At 44.7% G+C, this 26,711-nt stretch overlaps 1 protein-coding gene across 1 annotated transcript in view; it reads right to left on the bottom strand.

The window, feature by feature from the left end:
• Positions 1-24,105, bottom strand: part of LOC124717307 (endoglucanase 20-like) — a 41,494-nt gene extending 17,389 nt beyond the window's left edge. Inside the window, exons 1-5 of the mRNA XM_047244133.1 lie at positions 24,013-24,105; positions 17,711-17,878; positions 14,063-14,341; positions 8,310-8,487; positions 382-541 (exon numbers count right to left, since the gene is read on the bottom strand). Coding sequence (XP_047100089.1) covers positions 382-541; positions 8,310-8,487; positions 14,063-14,341; positions 17,711-17,878; positions 24,013-24,067 — 840 coding nt within the window. The 5' untranslated portion in view covers positions 24,068-24,105. The remainder of the gene's footprint in view (positions 1-381; positions 542-8,309; positions 8,488-14,062; positions 14,342-17,710; positions 17,879-24,012) is intronic.
• Positions 24,106-26,711: the final 2,606 nt, after the last annotated feature.

Raw genomic sequence — 26,711 nt, 5'->3', positions numbered from 1 at the left:
ATATTTAACTGGTTGAAGTATGCGTGGCAGTTTCGATTCGTGCTATTTTTATATATAATAAGTTGTTGTGGTGCAGCAAAACGAGAGGTTTGTTGTGTTTTGTTATAACTTCGCTCATTTGGTTCTCATCTCTTAATATAGCAGTTAGTAATGCACTTTCTTGTGCATTTACTGTAGAGCCTGAAGATGGTTATTGCATAGGCGAAACCAGTAATACTATTGAAAATGTTGTTGGATCAAGACAATTAAATAAGAATTATGTACGTCATGATCGCTCTCTATATGCTGACTTTATGGCAAATTCCGCTAAATTTTTGTTATTGTTAGTCTTACTGCGTCGCTGCGCGCGTAAATAGTATACAAGCGAGTCAGTTCACTTACGAAGGTGCCGATGGTCTTCTGGTCCCAGCTGAGGGCGCTGACGAACTGCAGGTTGAACTCCTGGATGAGGGCGTACACCCGCTGCAGGTACGTCTGGTCGTTGGTGGCCTTGTAGAGCCACGTGTAGCCCCACACCAGCTCGTCGTCGTAGCTGCTAGACCTGCCAAGCGGAAGAAAACACATCTAGAAAAAATTATTACTCACATCCGGAGAAATCACTCACCACCCAACACCGCCCCTACAGTTGATAATGTCCTAAACTGAGCTACGAAGGGAGCTCACAAGTTTCTTCCCGTACGCCATATCCGGCTGAAGCCACTCAATGGTGATCAGATTCCGTCGAGCTACCAAATCGATGACTGACATGTTTTATGGAAAATTCAAATACTTCCACTGGGTTTTTATGGGTTGGTTTAGCTGCCCACTCGAAGTGCGGTTGGGTGTTCGCCAGATGGGGAATGCATCAGAACCGTAGTGTGGTCAGGGAGACTAGAAAGTCCACAGCTGGCTCATCATGAAGATGTACAAAGTAGGGCGTCATTTGGTGACCGAGACAGCTAAAATAAGTACGAGAGGCTTTCAAAAAGTCATACAACACTTATTTTTCTCAACCGGCTTCCATTGTCGAACATAGTGGAATATTCCCACTTAAGCCTCTGTACTTTCATAAAGGTAGCGCTGTACTTAGCCTACAAAGTGTTGTCTGTGGCGTCCAAACACAGAAATGTCGTTGAGCACAGATTTTGGCAGAAAACCGGAACAACAGACGGCCGGAGTGGCCGAGCGGTTCTAGGCAATGCAGTCTGGAACTGCAAGACCGCTACGGTCTCAGGTTCGAATCCTGCCTCGGGCATTGATGTGTGTGATGTCCATAGGTTAGTTAGGTTTAAGTAGTTCTAAGTTTCTCAAAACGAGGATAATGGAATGTAGTCGAATTAAGTTGGGTGATGCTGAGGGAATTAGATTAGGAAATGAGACACTTAAAGTAGAAAAGGAGTTTTGCTATTTGGGGAGCAAAATAACTGATGACGGTCGAAGTATAGAGGATATAAAATGTAGATTGGCAATGGGAAGGAAAGCGTTTCTGAAGAAGAAAAATTTTTTAACATCGGGTATAGATTTAAATGCCAGGAAGTCGTTTCTGAAAGTATTTGTATGGAGTGTAGCCATGTATGGAAGTGAAACATGGACGATAAATAGTTTAGACAAGAAGAGAATAGAAGCTTTCGAAATGTGTTGCTACTGAAGAATGCTGAAGATTAGATAGGTAGATCACACAACTAATAAGGAGGTATTGAATAGAATTGGGGAGAAGAGGAGCTTGTGGCACAACTTTAGAAGAAGGGATCGGTTGGTAGGACATGTTCTGAGACATCAAGCGATCACCAATTTAGTATTGGAGGGCAGCGTGGAGGGTAAAAATCGTAGAGGGAGACCAAGAGATGAATACACTAAGCAGATTCAGAAGGATGTAGGCTGCAGTAGGTACTGAGAGATGAAGAAGCTTGCACAGGATGGAGTAGCATGGCGAGCTGCATCAAACCAGTCTCAGGACTGAAAACCACAACAACAACAAGTTCTAGGGGACTGATGACCTCAGCAGTTAAGTCCCATAGTGCTCAGAGCCATTTGAACCATTTGAACCGGAACAACATGTATATTAAGAGGAGCTTCCAGAATTTCTACGGAGATTTGGCAGTGAACAAAAGCACGATGAGTCACTGGGCGAGGCGCCTGCCATCATCGCAACAAGGTTGCGGAAACCTGTCCCAATTCCCGCGTGCAACCTGTGACTCCTGCAGAGTTGGAACGTGTGGACAGTCTCATTCCAGGCGCTGCTCAACTGGACATCACTGTTGGTGTTGCTGACACACAAGTTCACTAGTTGAGGCAAGCAAAAGTGGGTGCCCTCTGGGTTTATCGCCACCTAACGGAAGACCATAAAGAGCAAAGAAGGACCTCTGTGTGGAAGCAGTGCATGGATGATGAGGGATGGATGCAGCAAGAAGTTGGCTTCGACGTCGATGAGTAGACTGTTACCATACGGGTATACAGCCTCTCTTATTAAGACTGTCTCATTCATCGGAGATTATTTTGAACACTGGGCTATTGTAGCTAAAAGAATGAGGAATAATATGGTGTATTGGATTTCTCAATGAAACCAACCTTCTTTATGATAAAAAAAGTGTTGCATGATTTATTGAATGCCCTGCGTTTTCTGATACGTGTTCAGAGTAATCTGAATGACTACATCCAAAACCAGGTACGAGAAACACACCCGAAAAGTCTCAGTACCTCCTTGAGCGTGGACTGCACTCTCCACACTCTGCAAGTTAAACGCCCCATTCGACTCTCTGAACTTAAGAGGCAAACTCGCGACCTGTCGTACCGTGCAACACGCCGGCAGTCACTTACTGGCCACTTCCCTTGTTTTTTGACCCATCGAAAACACGCAGCTTTGTAGGCCCCTGTGATGAACGCCCATTTGTGATACACTACTGGCCATTAAAAATGCTACACCAAGAAGAAATGCAGATGATAAGCGGGTATTCATTGGACAAATATATTATACTAGAACTGACATGTGATTACACTTTCACGCAATATCGGTGCATAGATCCCGAGAAATCAGTAACCAGAACAACCAACTCTGGCCGTAATAACGGCCTTGATACGCCTGGGCGTTGAGTCAAACAGAGCTTGGATGGCGTGTGCAGGTACAGCTGTCCATGCAGCTTCAACACGATACCACAGTACATCAAGAGTAGTGACTGGCGTATTGTGACGAGCCAGTTGCTCGGCCACCATTGACCAGACGTTTTCAGTTGGTGAGAGATCTGGAGAATGTGCTGCCCAGGGCAGCAGTCGAACATTTTTCTGTATCCAGAAAGGTCCGTACAGGACCTGCAACATGCGGTCGTGCATTATCGTACTGAAATCTAGGGTTTCGCAGGGATCGAATTCCATATTCTGCTAACATCGTCATTGGATCTCGACCAACGCGAGCAGCAATGACGCTATACGATAAACCGGATCGCCATAGGCTACAATCTGACCTTCATCAAAGTCGGAAACGTGATGGTACGCATTTCAACTCCTTACATGAGGCACCACAACAACGTTTCACCAGGCAACGCCGGTCAACTGATGTTTGTGTATGAGAAATCGGTTGGAAACTTTCCTCATGTCAGCACATTGTAGGTGTCGCCACCGGCGCCAACCTTGTGTGAATGCTCTGAAAAGCTAATAATTTGCGTATCACAGAATCTTCTTCCTGTCGGTTAAATTTCGCGTCTGTAGCACATCATCTCCGTGGCGTAGCAATCTTAATGGCTAGTAGTGTAGATCCTAAATACCTAAAGGATGAATCCAATCTGCACTGTTATACGCCATATCCTTTAAAAGCGTTATCAAAAACCCTGCATTCACGGTCACCAGGATGGCAGAACTTAAGCGTTGCAACTGTTTACCAGCCATACAATGCCCGTCGGCCCATGTGACCCAGCGGTTCTAGGCGCTTCAGTCCGGAACCGCGCGACCGCTACGGTCGCAGGTTCGAATCCTGCCTCGGGCATGGATGTCCTTAGGTTAGCTAGGTTTAAGTAGTTCTAAGTTCTAGGGGACTGATGACCTCAGATGTTAAGTCCCATAGTGCTCAGATCGATCTGAACCATCTCAGCATATCCAGCCGACCGGTTTCCGTTGACATGTACAGCGTGAAACGTCTGAATGCAAAGTGTCCAAGCGTGAAGAGGGAGCATTATCATCTGGGGAAAGTTTTCGTGATATCCCCTTCGTGACTTCGCCATTCTGGAACACAAGTACGCTTCTGTTGTTCTGTTGTTGGGTCCGATGTCCACCCTTACATGCAGTTTGTTTTACCTCAGCGCGATGCCGTCTACCAGCAGGACAATGCGACACAGCTCGCGGTGCACGTACGTGGTTTGAAGACAATCTTGATAGGTTTACCAGACTCCACTGGTCACCAAACTCTCCGGATTCAAACTCAATATAGATGCAGTGGGACGACATCGGCTGGGCTGTTCGTGCCATGGATTCTCAACCAAAAAGGCTACTGAAGATGTACATGGCACTGGAGTTGTAATGGCTCCACATCCCTATTGATAAGAGGTGTGTTTTTTAAGTAAGTACCGTTTTGAAATTTTAAAAAAATGCGTGCTAAGATATCTAAATAATTTTATTTTTACATGAAAGCCTGTACCTTAATCTACTTCTCTACATAAGTTCCGTCAATACTGAGGCACTTGTCATAAAGTTGTACCAGTTTTTGAGTATCCTCCTCATAGAAGTCTGCCGCCTGACTTGTTAACCACTGCATCACCACTGTTTTGACTTCGTCATCGTCTTGAAGACGCTGACGCCCAGGCTGCATGAACAGATGGTAGTCATTGGGGGCAAGATCGGGGCTGTACGGAGGATGATCTAGAGTTTCCCATCGAAAAGACGGGATGAGATCTTTGGTCTGATTCGCCACATGCGGACGAGCATTGTCTTGCAGCAAAACGACGCCCTTGCTCAACTTCCGTGGACTGTTGCTTTGTTTCTGGTGTGACGTAGGCCACCCATGTTCCATTGCCCGTAGCAATTTGGCTTAAGAAATCGTTACCGTCGTTGTGATACCGCTCAAGGAAAGTCAATGCACTGTCTAAACTTTTGGTTTTGCGCACATCCGTCAACATTTTCGGTACTCAACGTGAGCACAATGTTCGGTAATTCAAGTGTTCAGGCACAAAGCCATACAAAACACTACGAGAAACATTAGAAAATCGTAAAACGTCTGTTTTCTCTCACCTTATTGTTCACTTCCTGCACCAAACTTTCATTAACGACCGAAGGACGCCCACTCAGTTGTTCATCATGCACATTTGCGCAGCCATCTCTAAATGCTCTCACCCACTTTCTTACCATTCCATCTTTCATAACGGTTTCTCCGTAAACTGCACAGATCTCACGATGAATATCTATCGCCTTTAGGACTTTAGCACTAAGAAATCTTATAACAGCCCGTACTTCATAGTCGGCGGGACTCACGATTATCGGAGGCATCTTAAACACTCAGTACACAACGTAAACAAGGAAGAATCAGACTGTAATGGCGTCAGTGCGTAGATTAAGGTACAAGCTTTCATGTAAAAATAAAAATATTGAGATATCTTAGCACGTCTTTTTTTAATTTCAAAACGGTACTTGAAAAACACGCCTCGTACATTCCAGACGTCAACCTCACTGGCTCGCTTCGTGCACATCTCCCGCTGCGACAGGTGTTTATTCATGCTTTTGCCCAGTGGTCACATTAACGTGAGTGGACAGTGCATGTCTAACCGATTGTGACATATTAAATTATTATACAAACATTTACAAAAGTCACATAATTCCAGTGGGAAATAAATGAACTTTTTTTAAAGGGAAGATATGTCTGGTTGCAGTGAAGTCATGAGAAGAAGAAGATTCCTAACGGCAATCACCGCTGCTGCCAGCTTTCGGCTGCGAAACATAAAAGGCTGCAGGCGGAAACAATAGTCGTCTATAGAGCTGTGACAACACTGGGACGTTGCCATAGTGATGTGTCCAGTACCGCGTAACGTGACGAGTTAAAGTAGGCGCACGAAGCAGCCGCGCATACCACATTGCAACGCTGTCAGGGATCTTCTTTCGCTGACTCGACTACAGGCAGGCTTCGTGCTTCCTGTGCGGTAAGTGCTGCTACGTGACTGCCACTAAGCGCTGCAAACAGGCAAGTTCTTTGAGCTACCTCAAGCCGCTTCACGCTGGCCTAAACTACGGGCATAGCCTACTCTCTATGTGCGCCCAAGCTATATTGCTTCAAGCTGTCTCACAGTGGTATCCTGCATCTACATCTACATTGATACTCCGCAAGCCACCCAACGGTGTGTGGCGGAGGGTACTTTACGTGCCACTGTCATTACCTCCCTTTCCTGTTCCAGTCGCGTATGGTTCGCGGGAAGAACGACTGCTGCAGTGCCTCCGTGCGCGCTCGAATCTCTCTAATTTTACATTCGTTATCTTCTCGTGAGGTATAAGTAGGGGGAAGCAATATATTCGATATCTCATCCAGAAACGCACCCTCTCGAAACCTGAACAGCAAGCTACACCAAGATGCAGATCGCCTCTCTTGCAGAGTCTGCCACTTGAGTTTGCTAAACATCTCCGTAACGCTATCACGCTTACCAAATAACCCTGTGACGAAACGCGCCGCTCTTCTTTGGATCTTCTCTGTCTCCTATGTCAACCCGACCTGGTACGGATCCCACACTCATGAGCAATACTCAAGTATGGGTCGAACGAGTGTTCTGTAAGCCAACTCCTTTGTTGATGGACTACATTTTCTAAGGACTCTCCCAATGAATCTCAACCTGGCACCCGCCTTACCAACAATTAATTTTATATGGCTCTGAGCACTATGGGACTCAACTGCTGAGGTCATTAGTCCCCTAGAACTTAGAACTAGTTAAACCTAACTAACCTAAGGACATCACAAACATCCATGCCCGAGGCAGGATTCGAACCTGCGACCGTAGCGGTCTTGCGGTTCCAGACTGCAGCGCCTTTAACCGCACGGCCACTTCGGCCGGCTAATTTTATATGATCATGCCACTTCATATCGTTCCGTGCGCATACTCCCAGATATTTTACAGAAGTAACTGCTAGCAGTGTTTGTTACGCTATCATATAATCATAGAATAAAGGATGTATTCGCATTAAATTACATATGTCTATGTTAAGGGACAGTTGCCACTCCCTGCACCAAGTGCCGATCCGCTGCAGATCTTCCTGCATTTCGCTGCAATTTTCTAATGCTGTAACTTCTCTGTATACTACAGCACCATCCGCAAAAAGCCGCATGGAACTTCCGGCACTATCTTCTAGGTCATTATATATATTCTGAAAAGCAATGGTGCCGGCAGGAGTGGCCGAGCGGTTCTAGACGCTACAGTCTGGAACCGCGCGACCGCTACGGTCGCAGGTTCAAATCCTGCCTCGGGCATGGATGTGTATGATGTCCTTAGGTCAGTTAGGGTTGAGTAATTTTAAGTTCTAGGGGACTGATGACCACAGCAGTTTAGTCCCATAGTGCTCAGAGCCATTTCAACCATTTGAAAAGCAATGGTCCTATAACACTCCCCTGTGGCACGCCAGAGCTTATTTTAACGTCTGTAGCCGTCTCTCCGTTGAGAATAACATGCTATGTTCTGTTTGCAAAAAACTCTTCAATCCAGCCACACAGCTCGTTTGATATTCCGTATGCTCTTACTTTGTTTATCAGGCGACAGTGCGGAACTGTATCGAACGCCTTCCGGAAGTGAAGGAAAATGGCATCTACCTGGGAGCCTCTATCTAATATTTTTTGGGCCTCATGAACAAATAAAGCGAGTTGGATCTCACACGATCGCTGTTTCCGGAATCCATGTTGATTCTTACAGAGTAGATTCTGGGTTACCAGAAATGACATGATACGCGAGCAAAAAACATGTCCTAAAATTCTACAACAGATCGATATCAGAGATATCGTTTTGCGCATCTGCTCGACGACCCTTCTTGAAAACTGTAACTACCTGTGCTCTTTCCCAATCATCTGGAACCCTCCGTTCCTCTAGAGACTTGCGGTACACGGCTGTTAGAAGGGGGGAAAGTTCATTCGCGTACTCTGTGTAGAATCGAAGTGGTATCCCGTCAGGTCAAGTGGACTTTCCTCTGTCGTGTGATTTCAGTTGCTTTTCTATTTCTTGGACACTTATTTCGATGTCACATGTGTTTCAACACGTACGTGCATACTCCGCAAGCCACCGCAAGTAGCGTGGCGGTGAGCGCTACTTACCACTCTCTACAACTTGCCTTGTGTTTTTATAGAGTAGGGCGCCCGCTAGTATTTCTGAGTGGCTACTCACGCGTAGAACTCTGCCGTGTCGGGCACGGAGTCGACGCTGCGTCCTCGGTAGTTGTCGGCGAACGCGATGAGCTCCTTGGCCGCGTTGAGCAGCGTAGCCGAGTAGGTGGCGTCCACGGAGCTGAACACTATCGACGCAGAGGCCAGCGCCGCGGCGGCCTCCCCAGCGCAGTCCGACCCTGTGGACAGAGCGATTCCAAGTGTGCGTCATCTTCCTCCTCTTAAGTGCACGCGCTCTGTCTGCTACGTGAGTCCAGTCACGGCAAACTTTACGCGGCACGCCCGACTACTGACTGTGCTCGCGTTACGTGCGATATATCTGATGTTCCAGTCAGCAAGTTTACGTCTGGAAACACAAATCCCACGTAGGTATTTATCCATCGAAATACTGCTGTAAGCCAGAGAATGAACTCAAGTGATACAGAATTAACCGAAGAGATGTGTCGATGCTGTGCCCTGAAGACAGCTTTAAAAAATAAAATTAAATATTATCTTCTTTAAGCCAATCAGTGTGATGGCACCCCTATAATAAACATTCGCACCGAAATTAAATACCACAGTGTTTAAGACTGACTCAGTAACAACTTACTTTCGGATTTTGTTTTTATTTTGCTAAGCTAACGCCCAAGCAGTACATGGAAAATCTACATATTGTCCAGATTAGTTTCGTGGTAAGACTACAATCAACGAAAGCTTTAAATTCCTTAGAATTTAATCTAACAATTTCAGGAAAGGACGACAATTTTCCACAAATTTGTTAGTTTCAAGAAAAACTCGCTGTCAGCAGCTTATGTCACAAACTTCATAAGAAGTTCAGAACTAAAATCACATTCGGCTCTTCAGTTTCTTACCACGCCATAGCACCTTCCCAGATTTCACATGAAGAAATCAAAGTGTGGAGCTTTTTTAGTGTTCTAACAGTTGCCAAATGGTTCATACCTTATGTACCTGATGCATTTGTTATGTAATGTGCGCAACCGCCATGTTCAGACTTCCTTGGAATTTAAATGAGTTTTTTAAACTTACATGTCTTTATCCTACGTAAATTAACTTTGCATTGCGATTATGTATTTCTGTAGGTACTATAAATCACTTTGCATGTTTCGCAAATCATTGTAATTAATAATTGTGGGACTACAACAGCACTGAATTTGATATCTTAACTTCTGCCAGGAGGAAGAAATCAATGTAGGTAACAGCCTCTCTCGTGACTCCTTTTTTGTTAAGAAAGATTTGATTTCAACAGCTCCGAAACGCACTATTCATCCATTCTTACAGAATTACGAAAATCACCGGCTCTTAGTTGCTTAATTAGCTGAACTTTGGTATACTTCTTTCCTTTCATTAGTCGGAATTTTGTCCACAGATTTCTCTGCATTTTTGGCTTTGTTACGACTAGAACAGCCAAAGAAAACCCTCTTTGTTTCTGTGCAAAACCAAGGAGGAACTTTCAGGACAAACTCTATGAAGCTAAGGTTAGAAAATCACAACAAGCCGGCACTGTAATCGCCGAGTGCAGTCGGTCGGGACGTGCCTGAAGGCTGCCACGAAACAGGGCGGTCGGGTACCCCATAACCTGATGGGTGTGTAGGGGTTATAAATAATGTTTTTTTTTTCTTGACTATATATACAGAGAGGTCCAAAAAATGTATCCACTGTTTAAAAGTCCGTAACTTGCAAACTAATTGACGGAGTTGTCTCATTTTTGGTGAAAGTGTAGCTTAAAGTCCAACTTAAAGATATCATTATAGGTGTTCGAAACGGTCACCATTAGCATCCACACAAAAACAATGCCGCCGAACTGGAGAACGAACTACTGACTGCAACGTGTTCAGTTGGATATTTGCACATGAATGTACGATGGATTCTCGAAGTTCATCCAATGTGCGTGGCTTTTGTCGATAAACGACGTCCTTCAGTGCTCCCCACAGGTAAAAACCCAGAGCAGTTAGGTCTGGGAAACGTGGTGGATACTCCACTGCACCTCTACAGCCTATCCATCCCTGGTAGATTTTCGTCGAGATACGCCCTAACACGATTTTGGTAGTGGGCTGGGACACCATCTTGTTGAAAGTAAACCCTTCCGTCTCCATATAAGTCTCTGGTGACAGGTAAAATAGATATCTGAAGCTTCTGAAGGTACATCTCATCAGTAACTGTGCCGTCAAAGAAGAATGGCCCAATCAAGCCCCGGTAAGACAACCCACACATTTACTCCAGGCAAATTCACGGTTTTTCTACATGGACGTTCGGATTTTCGGCGGCCCAGTAGATGCAGTTGTGGAAATTTACTGTACCATTGAGTTTGAACTGTGCCTCATTAGACTATACAATCATGTCTGCAAACTCTTCATCGTTGCGCACCATGTTAGTAAACCACTCGCAGTACTCCATTCTACGATCTGGGTCGTCCTCGTTCATTGCGTGTAGCAATCGTGGGATGTAGCACTTCCACTTTGCTGTCTTCAAAATTCGCCGAACACTTGGGCGACTCCCTCCAGTTTCACGGGAACGCTCTCACAGACTTTTGTGGTGAGCGACTGAATTGTTGAAAGCGACGAATCGTTAAACGTGTCGGTGGCTCTGCTTGATACTCATTTCACCATTGCCGTTGAACCTCATTAATGTTTTTGTACTTAAAATACCACTTCAAAACTGACTTCCTTTCATCGAATGGAAGTCTTGCGATAGCCATGTTTACTCGAGTAACTAGGTACAACTAGGAACAAAACACTGACTATCTGGTGACTGTCATCTGACAAAACAAAACAACGTAATACAACGCTTGTGTGGCTATTTCCGGAACTATATATAAATATGGTGTTACAAAAAGGTACGGCCAAACTTTCAGGAAACATTCCGCACACACAAAGAAAGAAAATATGTTATGTGGACATGTGTCCGGAAACGCTTACTTTCAATGTTAGAGCTTGTTTTATTACTTCTCTTCAAATCACATTAATCATGGAAAGGAAACACACAGCAACAGAACGTACCAGCGTTGTTACAGGAAATGTTCAAAATGTCCTCCGTTATCGAGGATACATGCTTCCACCCTCCGTCGCATGGAATCCCTGATGCGCTGATGCAGCCCTGTAGAAAGGCGTATTGTATCACAGCCGTCCACAATACAAGCACGAAGAGTCTCTACATTTGGTACCGGGGTTGCGTAGACAAGAGCTTCCAAATGCCCCCATAAATGAAAGTCAAGAGGGTTGAGGTCAGGAGAGCGTGGAGGCCGTGGAATTGGTCCATCGGTCACCGAATCTGTTGTTGAGAAGCGTACGAACACTTCGACTGAAATGTGCAGGAGCTCCATCGTGCTTGAACCACATGTTGTGTCATACTTGTAAAGGCACATGTTCTAGCAGCACAGGTAGAGTATCCCGTATGAAATCATGACAGCGTGCTCCATTGAGCGTAGGTGGAAGAAACTAAAATGAGTTCTAACATGGAAATTAACCGTTTCCGGACACATGTCCACATAACATCTTTTCTTTATTTGTGTGAGAGGAATGTTTCCTGAAAGTTTGACCGTTCCTTTTTGTAACGCCCTGTATATGGGTGGGTGGGTGTATGTGTGTCTCTGTCCAGACGTTTATTATAGTAATACATATATATATATATATATATATATATATATATATATATATATGTGTGTGTGTGTGTGTGTGTGTGTGTGTGTGTGTGTGTGTTTGGTCTTTTCAAGAAAAATTCGCGCACACTGACTTTAAAGTGCGATTCCTCATACACTAGCAATACAAAAATGAGTCTATCAAAATTGAAATTTCTGAGCATATCTCTGGCAGTAAACGGACGTTAGAGACTGACAATCTGGTAACACTGTAATCACAGATACGGCAACTATGTCTGTCAGAACACAGGACTAGTGGTGTGCAGATGGTGCAGTGGATAGCGTTTCGGGTTAACATACGGGAGGTCGAACGCTCGTGGGTCTATGTGCATTTGTTTTCATTTGCCAATTTCATTCTGTGAAATAATATTGTAGTAACACCTTTACTTAAGCCATATGTATCTCACATTTACATAGTACAACCCTAACGAAATGCAGTGCACCTGAACGTGGCAAGAATAGTAATTGGTAGTAATCGATGGGACTATTGGGGCAGCGTACACATGAAACAGGTTTGGAATCAAGCAGATACCGTAGTGCGAAACAATTCGCGTCCATGAAGTGCAAAAGGCTTCTTTAAAAGCTGACCAATGAAAATGGTTGTAATTACATTTCTGTCTTCGTAGTATGCAAATGCAAAATGTTTGAAGACACCCTGCAATCGCTGTATGGCGATTAAGACACCAGGTACCGTACCACGCAGGATACATTCAGCAAATTCAACAAATTCGCCTCGTCTCCCGCATGCTAACATATCAACTGCACAGCATATACTGACAGAGGTAGAATTACAGTGCTGCCAGAATGCCAGTCTTTGACGTCAATTTACTGCCAGTAATATGCGCAGGACGAAATTTTGTGACTGACATTTTTGTATTGTCAGTATGTTAGGAATCGCGTTGCGAAGTCAGAGTGCGCGAATTTCTCTTCACCCTGTATATATATGGCATATCGCTGTAGTTTAAAAACCCACCAGGATGATACAGTAATATTTAAAGTCGGTCAGGGACGCTTGCAGATGGATGGAAAGATCATGCAAGAATCAGAAATTTACAGACAACCGTGTAGTTCTGGAGACGTGTTCATGATTATTACTAAAAGAATAGTGGTAAAACGACAAGACGAACACAGGCTCATCTGTAGAAGGGGAGAAATAGACAGATCAGGCAGGAAACCACAGGATTCGACCTGATAAGACTCAGGTGCTGGCAGCCACAAACTGATACCAGGAAAGGACAAACACAGAGGCCATAGGGATGTCTCTGTTTTTCAATAATCGATTGCAATAAGGTGTGACTGTAAATGGTATCTTGATACTGGAGCTGAAGAAGATATATATCAGACTTCCATCATGATATGATAGCAACAGCGGTCGACAGCAACCGACAATGACCAATTGTATAGGAATTTTCAAAACATGTCTCTACACTAGGTAATTGCAGAAATGGAACGCTTCAGTCAGTAGCGAGCTAGGATGTCCAACGGACTTTGGGAAAACTACAAGGCTCCATGAGAATGTACTACACAGATGGGAACGAAACATTGGATTTCATACAGAAATTCGCCCGATCATGGAAAAATGGCCCTATATATCTGAACAGGTTCGACATTTCCAGAGTTCGGTATTTCGGTCCGCTAATGTTTACATTTTACAATAGAATCGTGTCCTGGACTTGAATGAAACGCCACTCACTTGGTCCCTCCGTATCCAGGTGGTAGACTGGCCTGGGGAAGTTGATGTGCCCCAGGAGGTCCCACTCAGGCAGGTGATTTGGTACTCAGCTGGTCTCTGCATGTCCAGCTGTTAGCCCAACTAGGGGAAGTTATGTCCTCCAGGATTCCTCACTTGGACAGGAGATTTGGTACTCACCAGGTCTCTGCATGTCCAGCTATTAGGCCGACCAGGGAAAGTTATGTCCTCCAGGAGACCCCACTCGTCCAGGAGATTTGGTACTCACCAGGTCTCTGCATGTCCAGCTGTCAGGCCGACCAGGGCAAGTTGATGTCCTCCAGGAGGCCCCACTCGGATTTGTTACCAGGTCATGTCCAGCTGTTAAGCCAACCGGGGGAAGTTGATGTGCTCCATGAGGCCCCACTTGGCCAGGAGATTTGGTACTCACCAGGTCTCTCCGTGTCCAGGCGGTAGGCTGGCCTGGGGAAGTTGATGTCCTCCGGGCGGCCCCAGTAGGCGTGGTCGGCGGTGCCGTTGCCCACCTGCAGGTAGATCTCGTTGGGGCCGGTGTGGGCCTTGAGCAGCCAGTCGGTGCCCCACTTGATGGTATCGCGCACGCCGTCCATTGCACCAGCCTGAGTGTAGCCCTGCTCGTACTCGATGGCGCCCCACGATAGCATGGTCAGCGCGAAAGACAGTGGGAAGGTGAACTTCACGTAATCGCCAGCTGCAATGACACTCTTCTTAGAGCTCAAAAAAATGTTCAAATGTGAGTGAAATCTTATGGGACTTAACTGCTATGGTCATCAGTCCCTAAGCTTACACACTACTTAACGTAAATTATCCTAAGAACAAACACACACAACCATGCCCGAGGGAGGACTCGAACCTCCGCCGGGGCCAGCCGCACAGTCCATGACTGTAGCGCCCCAGACCGCTCGGCTAATCCTGCGCGGCTCTTAGAGGTCACTCTATTTCTGCAGCACATTCCAGTTTCACTCTGTACTGTTATATAGCTAAGTTTGAAGCCTATGTTGTACCTAAAAGTAAATATTTTTGCGTCGTAGTAACATTATTTTAGCACAATCATGATTTAAGCCCTGAAGTCAGTAATCCGTCGGGTAAAGGTCGTTTATGACGTGTTTAGGGTACTAGACACTCCTGCTGACTTGTATTATCTGTATGAGAGAAATAGTGACAGCAGTAGGTTGCACGGACGCACGTGATTTTACAGAATCTTACAAGAGGATGCAACGTAGCCAATGGGGATCCTTACATTAACTGGATTTAAGCAAGTTGGGTCACAATGGCACCCGTTCAGAGGCTGATTGGAATTGTCTGATTGGAATTGTTTGATAGACATTTCTATGTCATAATAGCTCATCACAAAATAAATTTGGTCTGTCATAGATGTTTGCCTCCAAAGCTGAGTGGTAACCACGGGAGAATGCCATGCAGGCGGCCCAGGTTCGATGCCCGGTTTGGTCGGAGATAGTCTTCGCTCGGGGACTGTGTGTTATATTGTTTTCGTCCTTATCGAAAAACAGGTAGCCGAAGAGGCGTCAGTTGCACCAGTCGACTAGTCCATCCGACTGGAGGCCGTACCCACAGGAAAGTTCATTTCATTTTTGTAATAAATTTCAGGAGTCAGCTGCTGATATATGAATCCGAAAACACCTCCTGTCAACTTGGCAATGTCTTTTGCCAGAGTTCAGGCTCACATTTCGCTTAGGGTAACAAATGTAAAGGAGCCTGCTAAGTCAGCACACCTATATATATATATATATATATATATATATATATTGATCTAATCCTTGTGCATCAGTGCAGTGAATATGTATAATGTACTTCATTAATACTAACTGTATCAGTCACATCTGGTATCGTTTCGTATCTATAACTTCCTCTTTAATTTTACGGTTATATGTAGAAACATCCTTCAGGGTGTGCTCCATTGCTTTCATAACGACATCTTAATGTATACCTACACAATACTCTGAAACTGCACAACGAAATACCAGTGCAAACTTTTTTTTGTTCACTTGATGTCTAGTTTCGGGCCGAGAACCATTTTCAGGTCATCAAACGTAGTCAAAAATGGTATTTCCGACGATGTGAAGACCATGTGAAAAATGTGCAGCAAACACTTACACCGCATACAGCGAAACTAGTCATCAAGAGAAGAAAAAAAACCGAAATTTGCATCTTTGGACTGCTTTTTCGTTGTACTAAGTAACAGAAGTTGATGACTCACAGCTATTCCAGAGTGCTGGAAGTTTATAATAACTCTTAAAACTTCTACTGATCTGCCATTAAATTCGGCAATAATACCAATGTCTGGAAGATTTTAAAATGGCGTAAACTACACGTCTAAAGTTTTGAAGTATATTGTATATCTACTTAGCGTTGCCACATAAATTTTCAGCATGAAATGTAACCTAAAATATTTTCGAAATATAGAGATAAAATGTAACCCACATTATAGTCTACCTGATTGACATTACTGTCGAATCTAGTTGTGGAACTATAAAAAGCTTTGCAGCTATCTACGCCAGTCTATCCCACACAAGCTTCTTCATCTCAGAACATGATTGAATTTTCTCATTTTGAGAGCATTGAAGGGCGATGTTTTAATTCTTAAAAATCATTCAAAATCCAAGACCACATAAAATACTTCTTAATTTAGACAACCGGTTTCAACAGTCTTTGGAGTCATCTTCAGATCTTAAACATCTTTCTGTGAGAAAACATGTTTACTTTACGCCGCCATCTTGTACGTGAGGTCCATCTAAAATGAACATGTTTTACAGCAAAAAGATGTTCAAGACCTGAAGATGACTCCAAAGACTGTGAAACCGGTTGTCTTAATTAAAGAAATATGTTATGTGGTCTTCGTTTCTGAATGATTCATAAAAATCTAATACCTACTTAAAGCTACATTCATTTCAGTATGCTTACTGAACTCATCTCTTCGCCTCCCTCTACAATTTTTACTCCGCACACTTCCCTCCATTACCAAACTGATTATTTATTGACGCCTTAGGGCGTGTCCTATAAAACAATCCTTCCTTTTAGTCAAGTTGTACCATAAATTTCTCTTTTCTCCATACAATTCAGTATCTCATCGTACGTTATTCCATGCACCTATCTAATCCTTAGTATTGTTCTGTAGTAAAAGTTTCAAAAACTTTTAGTCTATTCTTGTCTGCTTTATTTATCGTTCACATTCTTCCTCCTTGCAAAACTAAACTAACACAAATAATTCGAAAAAAAAACTTCCTAACACTAACATTTACATTACATGTTAACAAATTCCTCTTTTTCGGAAATTATGTTCTTGATATCAGCAGCTGGCATTTAATATTTTTCCCTACATAAATTGCAATTAAGCAAGTGTACTATAAAAGTTAGAGAAGATTTGGGAAAAAGGGCTGTTAGTACTCGAGAGCAGCAGTATATTACAATAAACTCTTTCTGATACAAGAGTTCCTACTGCGTGTGCTATTTTTGTATAGTTCTATTGCTACATAGCTTGGTCCCAAGGTGCTTTACCATACTTACACACATACACACACATACTCACACACACACACACACACACACACACACACACAACATGGATAAACACACACACACACACATATATATATATATATATATATATATATATATATATATATACTGAGTCACACACATACACACTGTCACACATGTGCAATAGAAGAGCTTATTCTCTATATTCACTACATTACAGAAAGCCGGTGAACAGGGAGACCAAGAGATGAATACACCAAGCAGATCAGAAGGATGTAGGTTGCAGTAGGTACTGGGAGATGAAGAAGCTTGCACAGGATAGAGTGGCATGGAGAGCTGCATCAAACCAGTCTCAGGACTGAAGAGCACAACAACAACAACAGAAAGCCATGGTATGACAACAAGAAATACTTGCGGGTGTTTTTCACTTGACTAACAGTGCCTAAATCTCTAAGGTTGGAACTGGCAAAAGGCTTCGAAGTACATTGCCATTTAGGTATTAACAGACAAAGCTGAATATAAAAATAGCCTATATTCTACAAAACATGGTGAAAGGACCTACCGTCAAAGTACCCCTGGGTGAGGTCTTCCCCGTTCCAGCCCTGGTCGGTGAGGCAGGAGTCCTTCCTCCAGGACACCAGGGAGTCCATGCCGGACAGCCTGCCAGAGCGCTGAGCCTGGTAGAACAGGATCGACTTCTTGATGGCGTCTGCATAGTCGTACGTCGCGCCTGTAACAGTCGAGAGAACGGTGGCCATATAAAAACTCTCCTCTTAAATGTAACTACTGGACAGAAAGTCATCTATCGGTGAGGAATGCATTCGAGTCCACAAAGAGCATGGATGGGCTCGAGGGGTAGGTGCGGTCAGGCTCTGCGACTTGATTTGCGAAAAGGTCTCGTCAACATTGTTAATTTCTTATGAAGGTCTGTGAGTGATATATGAAATCATGTTACGCGTGTACAGGAGGAGGAATACGTCGCCAGCGAGAAATATGTCTCTCCTCTCGCGCGCTAGTCGTGTGGGGTCTTCAGATCCTGCATGGCACGGAGTATGGTCCTTCCGAACCCAGCGTTTCTAAATTCGCAAGACAGTCATGTGATCCCAATGAACGTGAGCAACGATATCACAGAACATTGAACCACACTCTTGACCGACCGTGATTCTGCCGCTGTTGATTTCCGAAAAGCGTTGTCGGACGTTTCTTATTCTTACACTAGGTTTAACAGAACATTCCCACAACCTACTTTGAATTGCGATATCTGCTTCTCATATACGCCATGTAATGTTTCCTTATGTATAGAGTGTAGATGGCTTAATTCTTATCTGCGCTAAAACTGTAATGATTTTTGTATCCAAGCGTTTAATGCCCTTCGCGACAATTTGACGTTAGTTGCAATCCTTCATTACGTCACAATTTCAATGCCTATTATTATACCTCTCTACAGCTGTGAACTGTTTAGTCGCCTTAAAATCATTACCACTCCAAAACTATTTATATATGAGCCTTTTAACGGAAGTCAGGTAAATGGCGTACGTCCACCAACAGTTCCTACTTCAGATCTCACATTTTTTCGGTTTTCAAGAAACCTTTGAAGGTACTGCGTTATTCCGTTTTTCAACATAGGTTTTCTCTCATGTACGAGCACGTTTTCATACAATACATCCAGAAAACTTCTATAGCCTTTACAATATCCTGCTCCGCAGTTCTTTGGCGTTCCAGAAAGAAAGCTGGTCACAGCCTTTCCGGCACATATGATCGACTTCGTGTTTTATAGTGTGGGTTCACGTGTTTACACACACTCCTCAGTTTCGTTTCGATCTTTATGTGGTGTAAGTATGTCTTATCAATAGTATCAAACGGATTTACTTTCAATCAGTAATCAGCAAATGTTCAAATGTCAGCTTTTTATTTACGTAAACGTTCTCTACTTTTTTGTCTCAGATACCTAATGCACCATTTCCTTCACTGGTCTTTAATTGCAGATTACAACTTGTGACGACGACCCTGAAGTTAAGCGATCTTGAGGAAAATTTTGAGGAACAACCCAGTGACACATTGCCGTATTTAGGAATGAAGAAACACGTTCCCATACTATTGAAGATAGTGAGTCACGCAGTAGGCAGATCTTAAGAGCAGCAATGGTCATTTCGAAAAAGGATAGTCGCGGGAGTTGGACAGACAAATAAAGGTCTAAGAAAGGCAGCTGCGAAGATATTGTGGCCAACACAAGAAATACGTAAATGTTTGGTAAAGAAAAGGGATGAACCAAGTGCAAATGATAAAGAAATAATGGTGGGAAGGAAAGACTGAGCACACATAAAAATCTAAACAACTTCCAGAGAAATATTTTGCTTGGCCAGTTTTTCAAAGTTTCGTATTTGAAAGAAACGTCATTGTATTCCACCAAATGCTAATATCCTCACTTGTTAGCAGTATTTTTTAAGACAAAGACGGTTTCAAGAAGTGACATTGCAGTAGTAAGAATTAAGCATTTTCTAACTCTAAGGATTCCGCCTTGTAAGCTTCGTTTCTAAAGTAAAACTTCAAACTTCGCCTCTGTTAACAATAATGGCAATCTGCTTGTTAAGACTTCCTTGTGTGTTTTTATGAGTGCGTCAAATGGTTCAAATGGCTCTGAGGACTATGGGACTCAACTGCTGTGGTCGTAAGTCCCCTAGAACTTAGAACTACTTAAACCTAACTAACCTAAGGACAGCACACAACACCCAGCCATCACGAGGCAGAGAAAATCCCTGACCCCGCCGGGAATCGAACCCGGGAACCCGGGCGTGGGAAGCGAGAACGCTACCGCACGTGAGTGCGTCCATGTGCGTGCGTGTATGTTATTGTGTGCGTGTGTGGGGGGGGGGTCATCTACATGTGTACAGCTCAACTGAAGATAACCATGTGACTGAAACCGGTTTCGACAAGTAAAGTAGACACAGCAGCAGCTTTTTGTAATGTGGTGTTTTACATTTTATGAAAATTTAGAGGTAAAGGTGTCAACAATCTGATTGCAAAACGAATTCCACGGTTAGACGCGAAAGGCAGAGTGGATAGTTAAAAATGGAGTACTGAAATACTTTCTAGGGCAAGAAATTGTCCGCTAACTTGCCACAAGAAAAATGTGAGCCAATTAGAAGAACATAAGGGTTCCCACAGCATTTATACACGACTTGGCATCATTGGAGAAAGTAGCAAAAACGGAAGAATAATCAAAGCTGTGTATAGGATCGTTGAGGTTAAAGACATACCATGCGACTTTCGAAACATCGAGACAGTCGCAAATACAGCAAGAGCAGGAAAATTAGAGGATACTGTAATCAGTTTGACACCTCATGCTTCAAAATTTCTGACCAGAATAGCATACACAAAGGGAACTGAAAGTGTTATAGGACGATCAGTTTGAGCGAAGTATAGCTAAAGGCACCAGAAAGCCGGTTATGAAGTTATTCTTAACAATGGAAGCAAAACGTAGGTACCGGCCGTTGTGGCCGAGCAGTTCTAAGTGCTTCATTCTGGAAACGCGTGACGGCTACGGTCGCAGTTTCGAATCCTGCCTCGGGCATGGATGTGTGTGATGTCCTTAAGTTAGGTTTAAGTAGTTCCAGGTTATAGGGGACTGATGACCTCAGATGTTAAGTCCCATAGTGCTCAGAGCCATTTGAACCATTTTTTTTAAAACGTAGGACAACTGAAGACAGTTTCATAGGATACGGCGACCCATAAGAAGAAAACATCAAAGTGGTGCAAGGCGCCTGAAATCAACCTAAAAGAACACTGCATGATGTGGGCTACACCTCCGAGACGGATTTTATTAATTGCGCATGAGCGACGTGAACCTAATAGCTACGGTGGTGGCTTGATCAAACAATAGCAAACAACAGCTCTTAAGTAAGAATGTGCACCGCAAGTGTGTCTTCTTTCTTGCGTCACAAAAACGAAACGAAGCTGCTTCTATAAATCAGATGTTCTAGAAATTCTCCAGATTATTTTGATGAAGAAAAAAGTGTGTACAAGGCTTAAAGGAGGACTCAGAAGTGGGATTAATACTGAGGACAAAATAATATCAACGACAATATCCTCTGATGACAATAATGAGGCAGAATTATGAGGTGTGATAAATGGAAAAAAATGTCAACTGAGTGCAAAATTTTGACTAAGGGCTGAACAATTGGATGGCTGTTGTAACTGATTATTTATTCCTGAAACAATTACGATTTATTACAGGCGATTACTGGTTCCGTATTTTTTGTCATATACAGATCTTTTCAGCGTAGCTTAACATGTAGAGTTCATTTGCGTTTACAGCTCTCTCAACATTAAAATCGTATTTCAAAATTAATTTTGTACTTTAATGTTGAGACGGCTACTCTGGCAGTGAACTTATTTATGTGACGTAGGTTATCTGATGGGACAATCAGAAATTACTGAGAAGAATCGGTGTGAACGGTCTTATAATAACTGCGTGCGTTTACGGAGTCCTTATATTCTTGGGGTCACTGGAGGTGTATTGGTAGAGAAGTGAGGTTTCTGAAGCGTAGGGCTGATGTCTATGGTTACCTGTATCATTGGTATGCTGTAGAACACGAATAGGTTCGCGTGATTGAAACGTATCGGCAGTGTAGAGGATGCACTGGAGATGACTGCGGCTCGTAGCAACCCTCTGACTTGTTGCATGATATTGGAATCTCCATTGCTGACGGTGGTTAGAAAGGAAGAAAGCAATAAGGCAGAAATGAAGAGCTAGTAAAGGAGACTAGAATGTAACACAGCGTCGTAGTCTACACTCCTGGAAATGGAAAAAAGAACACATTGACACCGGTGTGTCAGACCCACCATACTTGCTCCAGACACTGCGAGAGGGCTGTACAAGCAATGATTACACGCACGGCACAGCGGACACACCAGGAACCGCGGTGTTGGCCGTCGAATGGCGCTAGCTGCGCAGCATTTGTGCACCGCCGCCGTCAGTGTCAGCCAGTTTGCCGTGGCATACGGAGCTCCATCGCAGTCTTTAACACTGGTAGCATGCCGCGACAGCGTGGACGTGAACCGTATGTGCAGTTGACGGACTTTGAGCGAGGGCGTATAGTGGGCATGCGGGAGGCCGGGTGGACGTACCGCCGAATTGCTCAACACGTGGGGCGTGAGGTCTCCACAGTACATCGATGTTGTCGCCAGTGGTCGGCGGAAGGTGCACGTGCCCGTCGACCTGGGACCGGACCGCAGCGACGCACGGATGCACGCCAAGACCGTAGGATCCTACGCAGTGCCGTAGGGGACCGCACCGCCACTTCCCAGCAAATTAGGGACACTGTTGCTCCTGGGGTATCGGCGAGGACCATTCGCAACCGTCTCCATGAAGCTGGGCTACGGTCCCGCACACCGTTAGGCCGTCTTCCGCTCACGCCCCAACATCGTGCAGCCCGCCTCCAGTGGTGTCGCGACAGGCGTGAATGGAGGGACGAATGGAGACGTGTCGTCTTCAGCGATGAGAGTCGCTTCTGCCTTGGTGCCAATGATGCTCGTATGCGTGTTTGGCGCCGTGCAGGTGAGCGCCACAATCAGGACTGCATACGACCGAGGCACACAGGGCCAACACCCGGCATCATGGTGTGGGGAGCGATCTCCTACACTGGCCGTACACCACTGGTGATCGTCGAGGGGACACTGAATAGTGCACGGTACATCCAAACCGTCATCGAACCCATCGTTCTACCATTCCTAGACCGGCAAGGGAACTTGCTGTTCCAACAGGACAATGCACGTCCGCATGTATCCCGTGCCACCCAACGTGCTCTAGAAGGTGTAAGTCAACTACCCTGGCCAGCAAGATCTCCGGATCTGTCCCCCATTGAGCATGTTTGGGACTGGATGAAGCGTCGTCTCACGCGGTCTGCACGTCCAGCACGAACGGTGGTCCAACTGAGGCGCCAGGTGGAAATGGCATGGCAAGCCGTTCCACAGGACTACATCCAGCATCTCTACGATCGTCTCCATGGGAGAATAGCAGCCTGCATTGCTGCGAAAGGTGGATATACACTGTACTAGTGCCGACATTGTGCATGCTCTGTTGCCTGTGTCTATGTGCCTGTGGTTCTGTCAGTGTGATCATGTGATGTATCTGACCCCAGGAATGTGTCAATAAAGTTTCCCCTTCCTGGGACAATGAATTCACGGTGTTCTTATTTCAATTTCCAGGAGTGTATATCGAGATCAAAGACATAATTATTACGTATTTTCTATGTTACCAAGTTTATACGAGAGTATAAAATTTCGCAAAATTTTGATGTATTCTCGTTGCTGATAAGGCGACAAAAGCGAAATAAAAATTATGGAATAGAGTTCCATTCATTCATTTGGTGGACGGGGAGGAGAGAGAGAGAGAGAGAGAGAGAGAGAGCACTCCGTCTTCAGGCCACAAGTGGCCCATCGGGACCACCCGACCGCCGTGTCATCCTCAACTAAGGATGCGGATAGGAGGAGCGTGTGGTCAGCACACTGTTCTCCCGGTCCTTATGATGGTTTTCTTTGACCGAAATTGCTACTATTCGGTCGAGTAACTCCTCAATTGGCATCACGAGGCTGAGTGCACCCCTAAACATGGCAACAGCGCATGGCGGCCCTAAGGGTCACCCATCCAAGTGCCGGCCATGCCCGATAGCGCTTAACTTCAGTGATCTGACGGGAACCGGTGTATCCACTGCGGCAAGGCCGTTCCGGCGGCGGTGAGGGGGGGGGGGGGGTGGTGGATAGGGAGAATAGCGTGACAAATTTCTTGACCGCTGTGCTAGTTACTAAGCGATCGAAATGTTAGCAGGTGGCAGCTAGCGAGCAGTTCGCAAGCGAAGCACTGACCGTCAGAGGCGGCGACGGCGACCAGTAAGCAAGCGAGAGTCCTCCAGAGAGCCATCTTGGTGTTTCAGCGGCAGTCCTGGCGGAGGTACGCCGCCTACATATAGTCCCGCTCCCCACCCACGCCCCCTCACAAAACCTGCAGCTGCTGTTTGCACAGTGGCAGCTGCGCTCCGTGTCGGCACACTTGTTTTTGCATCGCGCGACACACCTCCGACCGTCAACGCAGCTCTGACTCTTGTACGCAGACGCGCTGTGTTTGCGAGAGAGCCGCACGACCAATCAGCACTGGCGACCCTGAACACGGAGGTGCATTTTATGTTTGTCTTGCACGCTTCTGAGCTCCCGAAAATAGTAAGATTATGCCCTCCTTCAGTCGTCAATATCTTGTATAGAAGATAAATAACTGTCACTGTTTGTTCGGAGCAGTGGCACAGTTACGACGCAAGGCCGCCTGGTGACCCTTTATTAAAAGAAAAAGAAGAGTAGTTCTGTACGTGACAATAGGTGAGAAGGACGATTGTCGCAAAACGAAATCCCATACCCGCTAAAAACATTCCTATGCATGGGGTAGTCAAAAAGTTTTGGTTGCCGTATCAAAAAATTTCTTTATCTAATTCTCCATTTCTGGCGTCAGGTAACGCCTGTTATGGTGCCCATCTCTTCTCTGGCCATTCCACACTTTTCTGCCCTACCACATTACAATATCTGACATATCAATGTAGTCTTCTGCAGTTAATTTAATCGAAATATTCAATCCATTTCCTTCTGAGGCCCTCAGTTTGTATAACGTAACAAACTATTGATACCAGCTGCATCAGGACTTTATGCGGGATTTGCGGCGACGAATTAAAATGTGTGCCACACCAGAATTCAAACGCAGTATCTCCTGCTTGAGAGGCAGTTGGGTTAACCACTGCGCTACCCAGAAACAGTGTGTATCAGACGCTCCCTGGGCGACTCACATTCGTACCTAGCGCCACCTGTCCACAGTCCCAGTCCATGTTCTCCATGCTCGCAAATTTTTAGCTTCCTGCAGGTGGAACAAAATGTGCATGTGTGCCGAACTTTTTCCGTCAAAGTGAATCAATTGTGTGAATGCGTAGTGTCTGTTCTTTCGAACATGTCTAAAAGTGTGCATTCATATTGAGCCGTGGCTGGCTCATGCTATGCACTGGATTAAACCTTAGCAGCGATTCTGCGTTTAGCCTCCCGTGGTTATGGAGATTACGCTGTTATCCTCTCCTTCTACAGGTGGCAGCAGTGGTGTCTATCGATATTCCCACCTTGTCCTATCTTTGACCTGGCGCTTATAGTTTCCGGCTGGGCGGTGTGCGACAAGTCGGTCGGTTGGCGTGGAGCAGTGAGGAATTCTCGGCGGGGCGTCGTTTGGCCGAGCTCACTGGCGGAGTGTGTGGCGCTGTTCCCATTGCTACGAGGTCCGTGGCTCACCGACCCTGGACACGAAAGTTGAGTTTTGATTTAACCTACCAGCAAGTCAGGACTGTTCACATTGTGTCTTTTGCAGTTCGTTGTCGGCTGTTGGGAGCAACAACATGGTTTTCAAGTTAGGAAAATTCTAGCCACCGCCCAGTGGAGTTTCCCTGTATTTGGTTATTTGAATTGAAGTGCACCAGCGGAATCTTCTGCCTTGTGGCTGTTAACGTTCCGGTTACCTGCCCTGGCCGTTGACGTAAATTTCAGGTAGTGTGGTTTCCTCAGCGTGTTGTTGCTGTCCAGCACGGTGTGTAGTTCGACATCTCTTTTGCACGATTGGTTGTGGGCGCCAATATCTTCTACATTGTTCAGTTGAACTCCCTGTTGTGCCCTGGTAGGGTGAAGTGGAAGTCATCTTGTCGGTGGGTCCATTGACTGTCGGTCGGTTGGGTTGTCGTCGGATCGTGAATGGTTGGCCCGACTGCCTGACTCACCTAATCGAGCGTTACTGTTTGAATTACAAGCCAACCCTCGAACATCTGAGTGCCCTTGTGTCTACTGCCCTATTTTTTTAAAATTTTTTCTTGTTGTTTGTACTTGTATGGCTTCTAGTCGATTCTTTTAAAATTAGAGTTGTTTTGCTCTTAAGGCCTTCAGCCTAGTTTAAAGTACTGTTTCACGTAAGCCCTATGGCATTTTATAAATTTTAATGTTGTTGAATTTTTTTAAGTCTTGGGCCTTTGGCCGATTTTGAGTTTGAGTTGTTTGCTCTTAAGGCCTTCAGCCGAAATTAAAGAACTGTTTCACCTAAGGCCTTTGGTATTTAAAAAAATTAATGTTATTGAGTTTTATATGTTAGGGCTAAGACGATTTGAATTAACTTGTTTATTTCAGCCTAAGTAAAGAACTGTTTTAAGATAAGGCTTGCCTTTCAAATTCTGATTATGCTTGTGTTTTAAGTTATTGGCCTTCAGCCATTTTTAAATTAAAGTGTGTTTAAAAAATTTTTTTGGGGCTCTTGTTTGTTTGATCAAATAATAAAGTTGTATGTTCGAGTGTAACTGACAACCCCTTAGTTTTGCCTCTTTCCATAATTCTGTCCTGTCCTGTGGGTTAAGCAGGGCGTTTCGCATATACTTCAATTTTGTTTCTATCTGAAAATGTAGCGGCATCCAAATGAAAACTGAACATCCGCCATAATGGGAAAGTAATCACCACTCGCGCGGAGACATTATCTCACTGGGAGACGAGATGATCAATTCCTA

The sequence above is a fragment of the Schistocerca piceifrons genome, chromosome 9 (assembly GCF_021461385.2).
Source record: "Schistocerca piceifrons isolate TAMUIC-IGC-003096 chromosome 9, iqSchPice1.1, whole genome shotgun sequence".
Taxonomy (NCBI): Eukaryota; Metazoa; Arthropoda; class Insecta; order Orthoptera; family Acrididae; genus Schistocerca; species Schistocerca piceifrons.
Note: the sequence above shows the minus strand (reverse complement) of the source record. Positions and strands in the feature narration are given on the sequence as shown.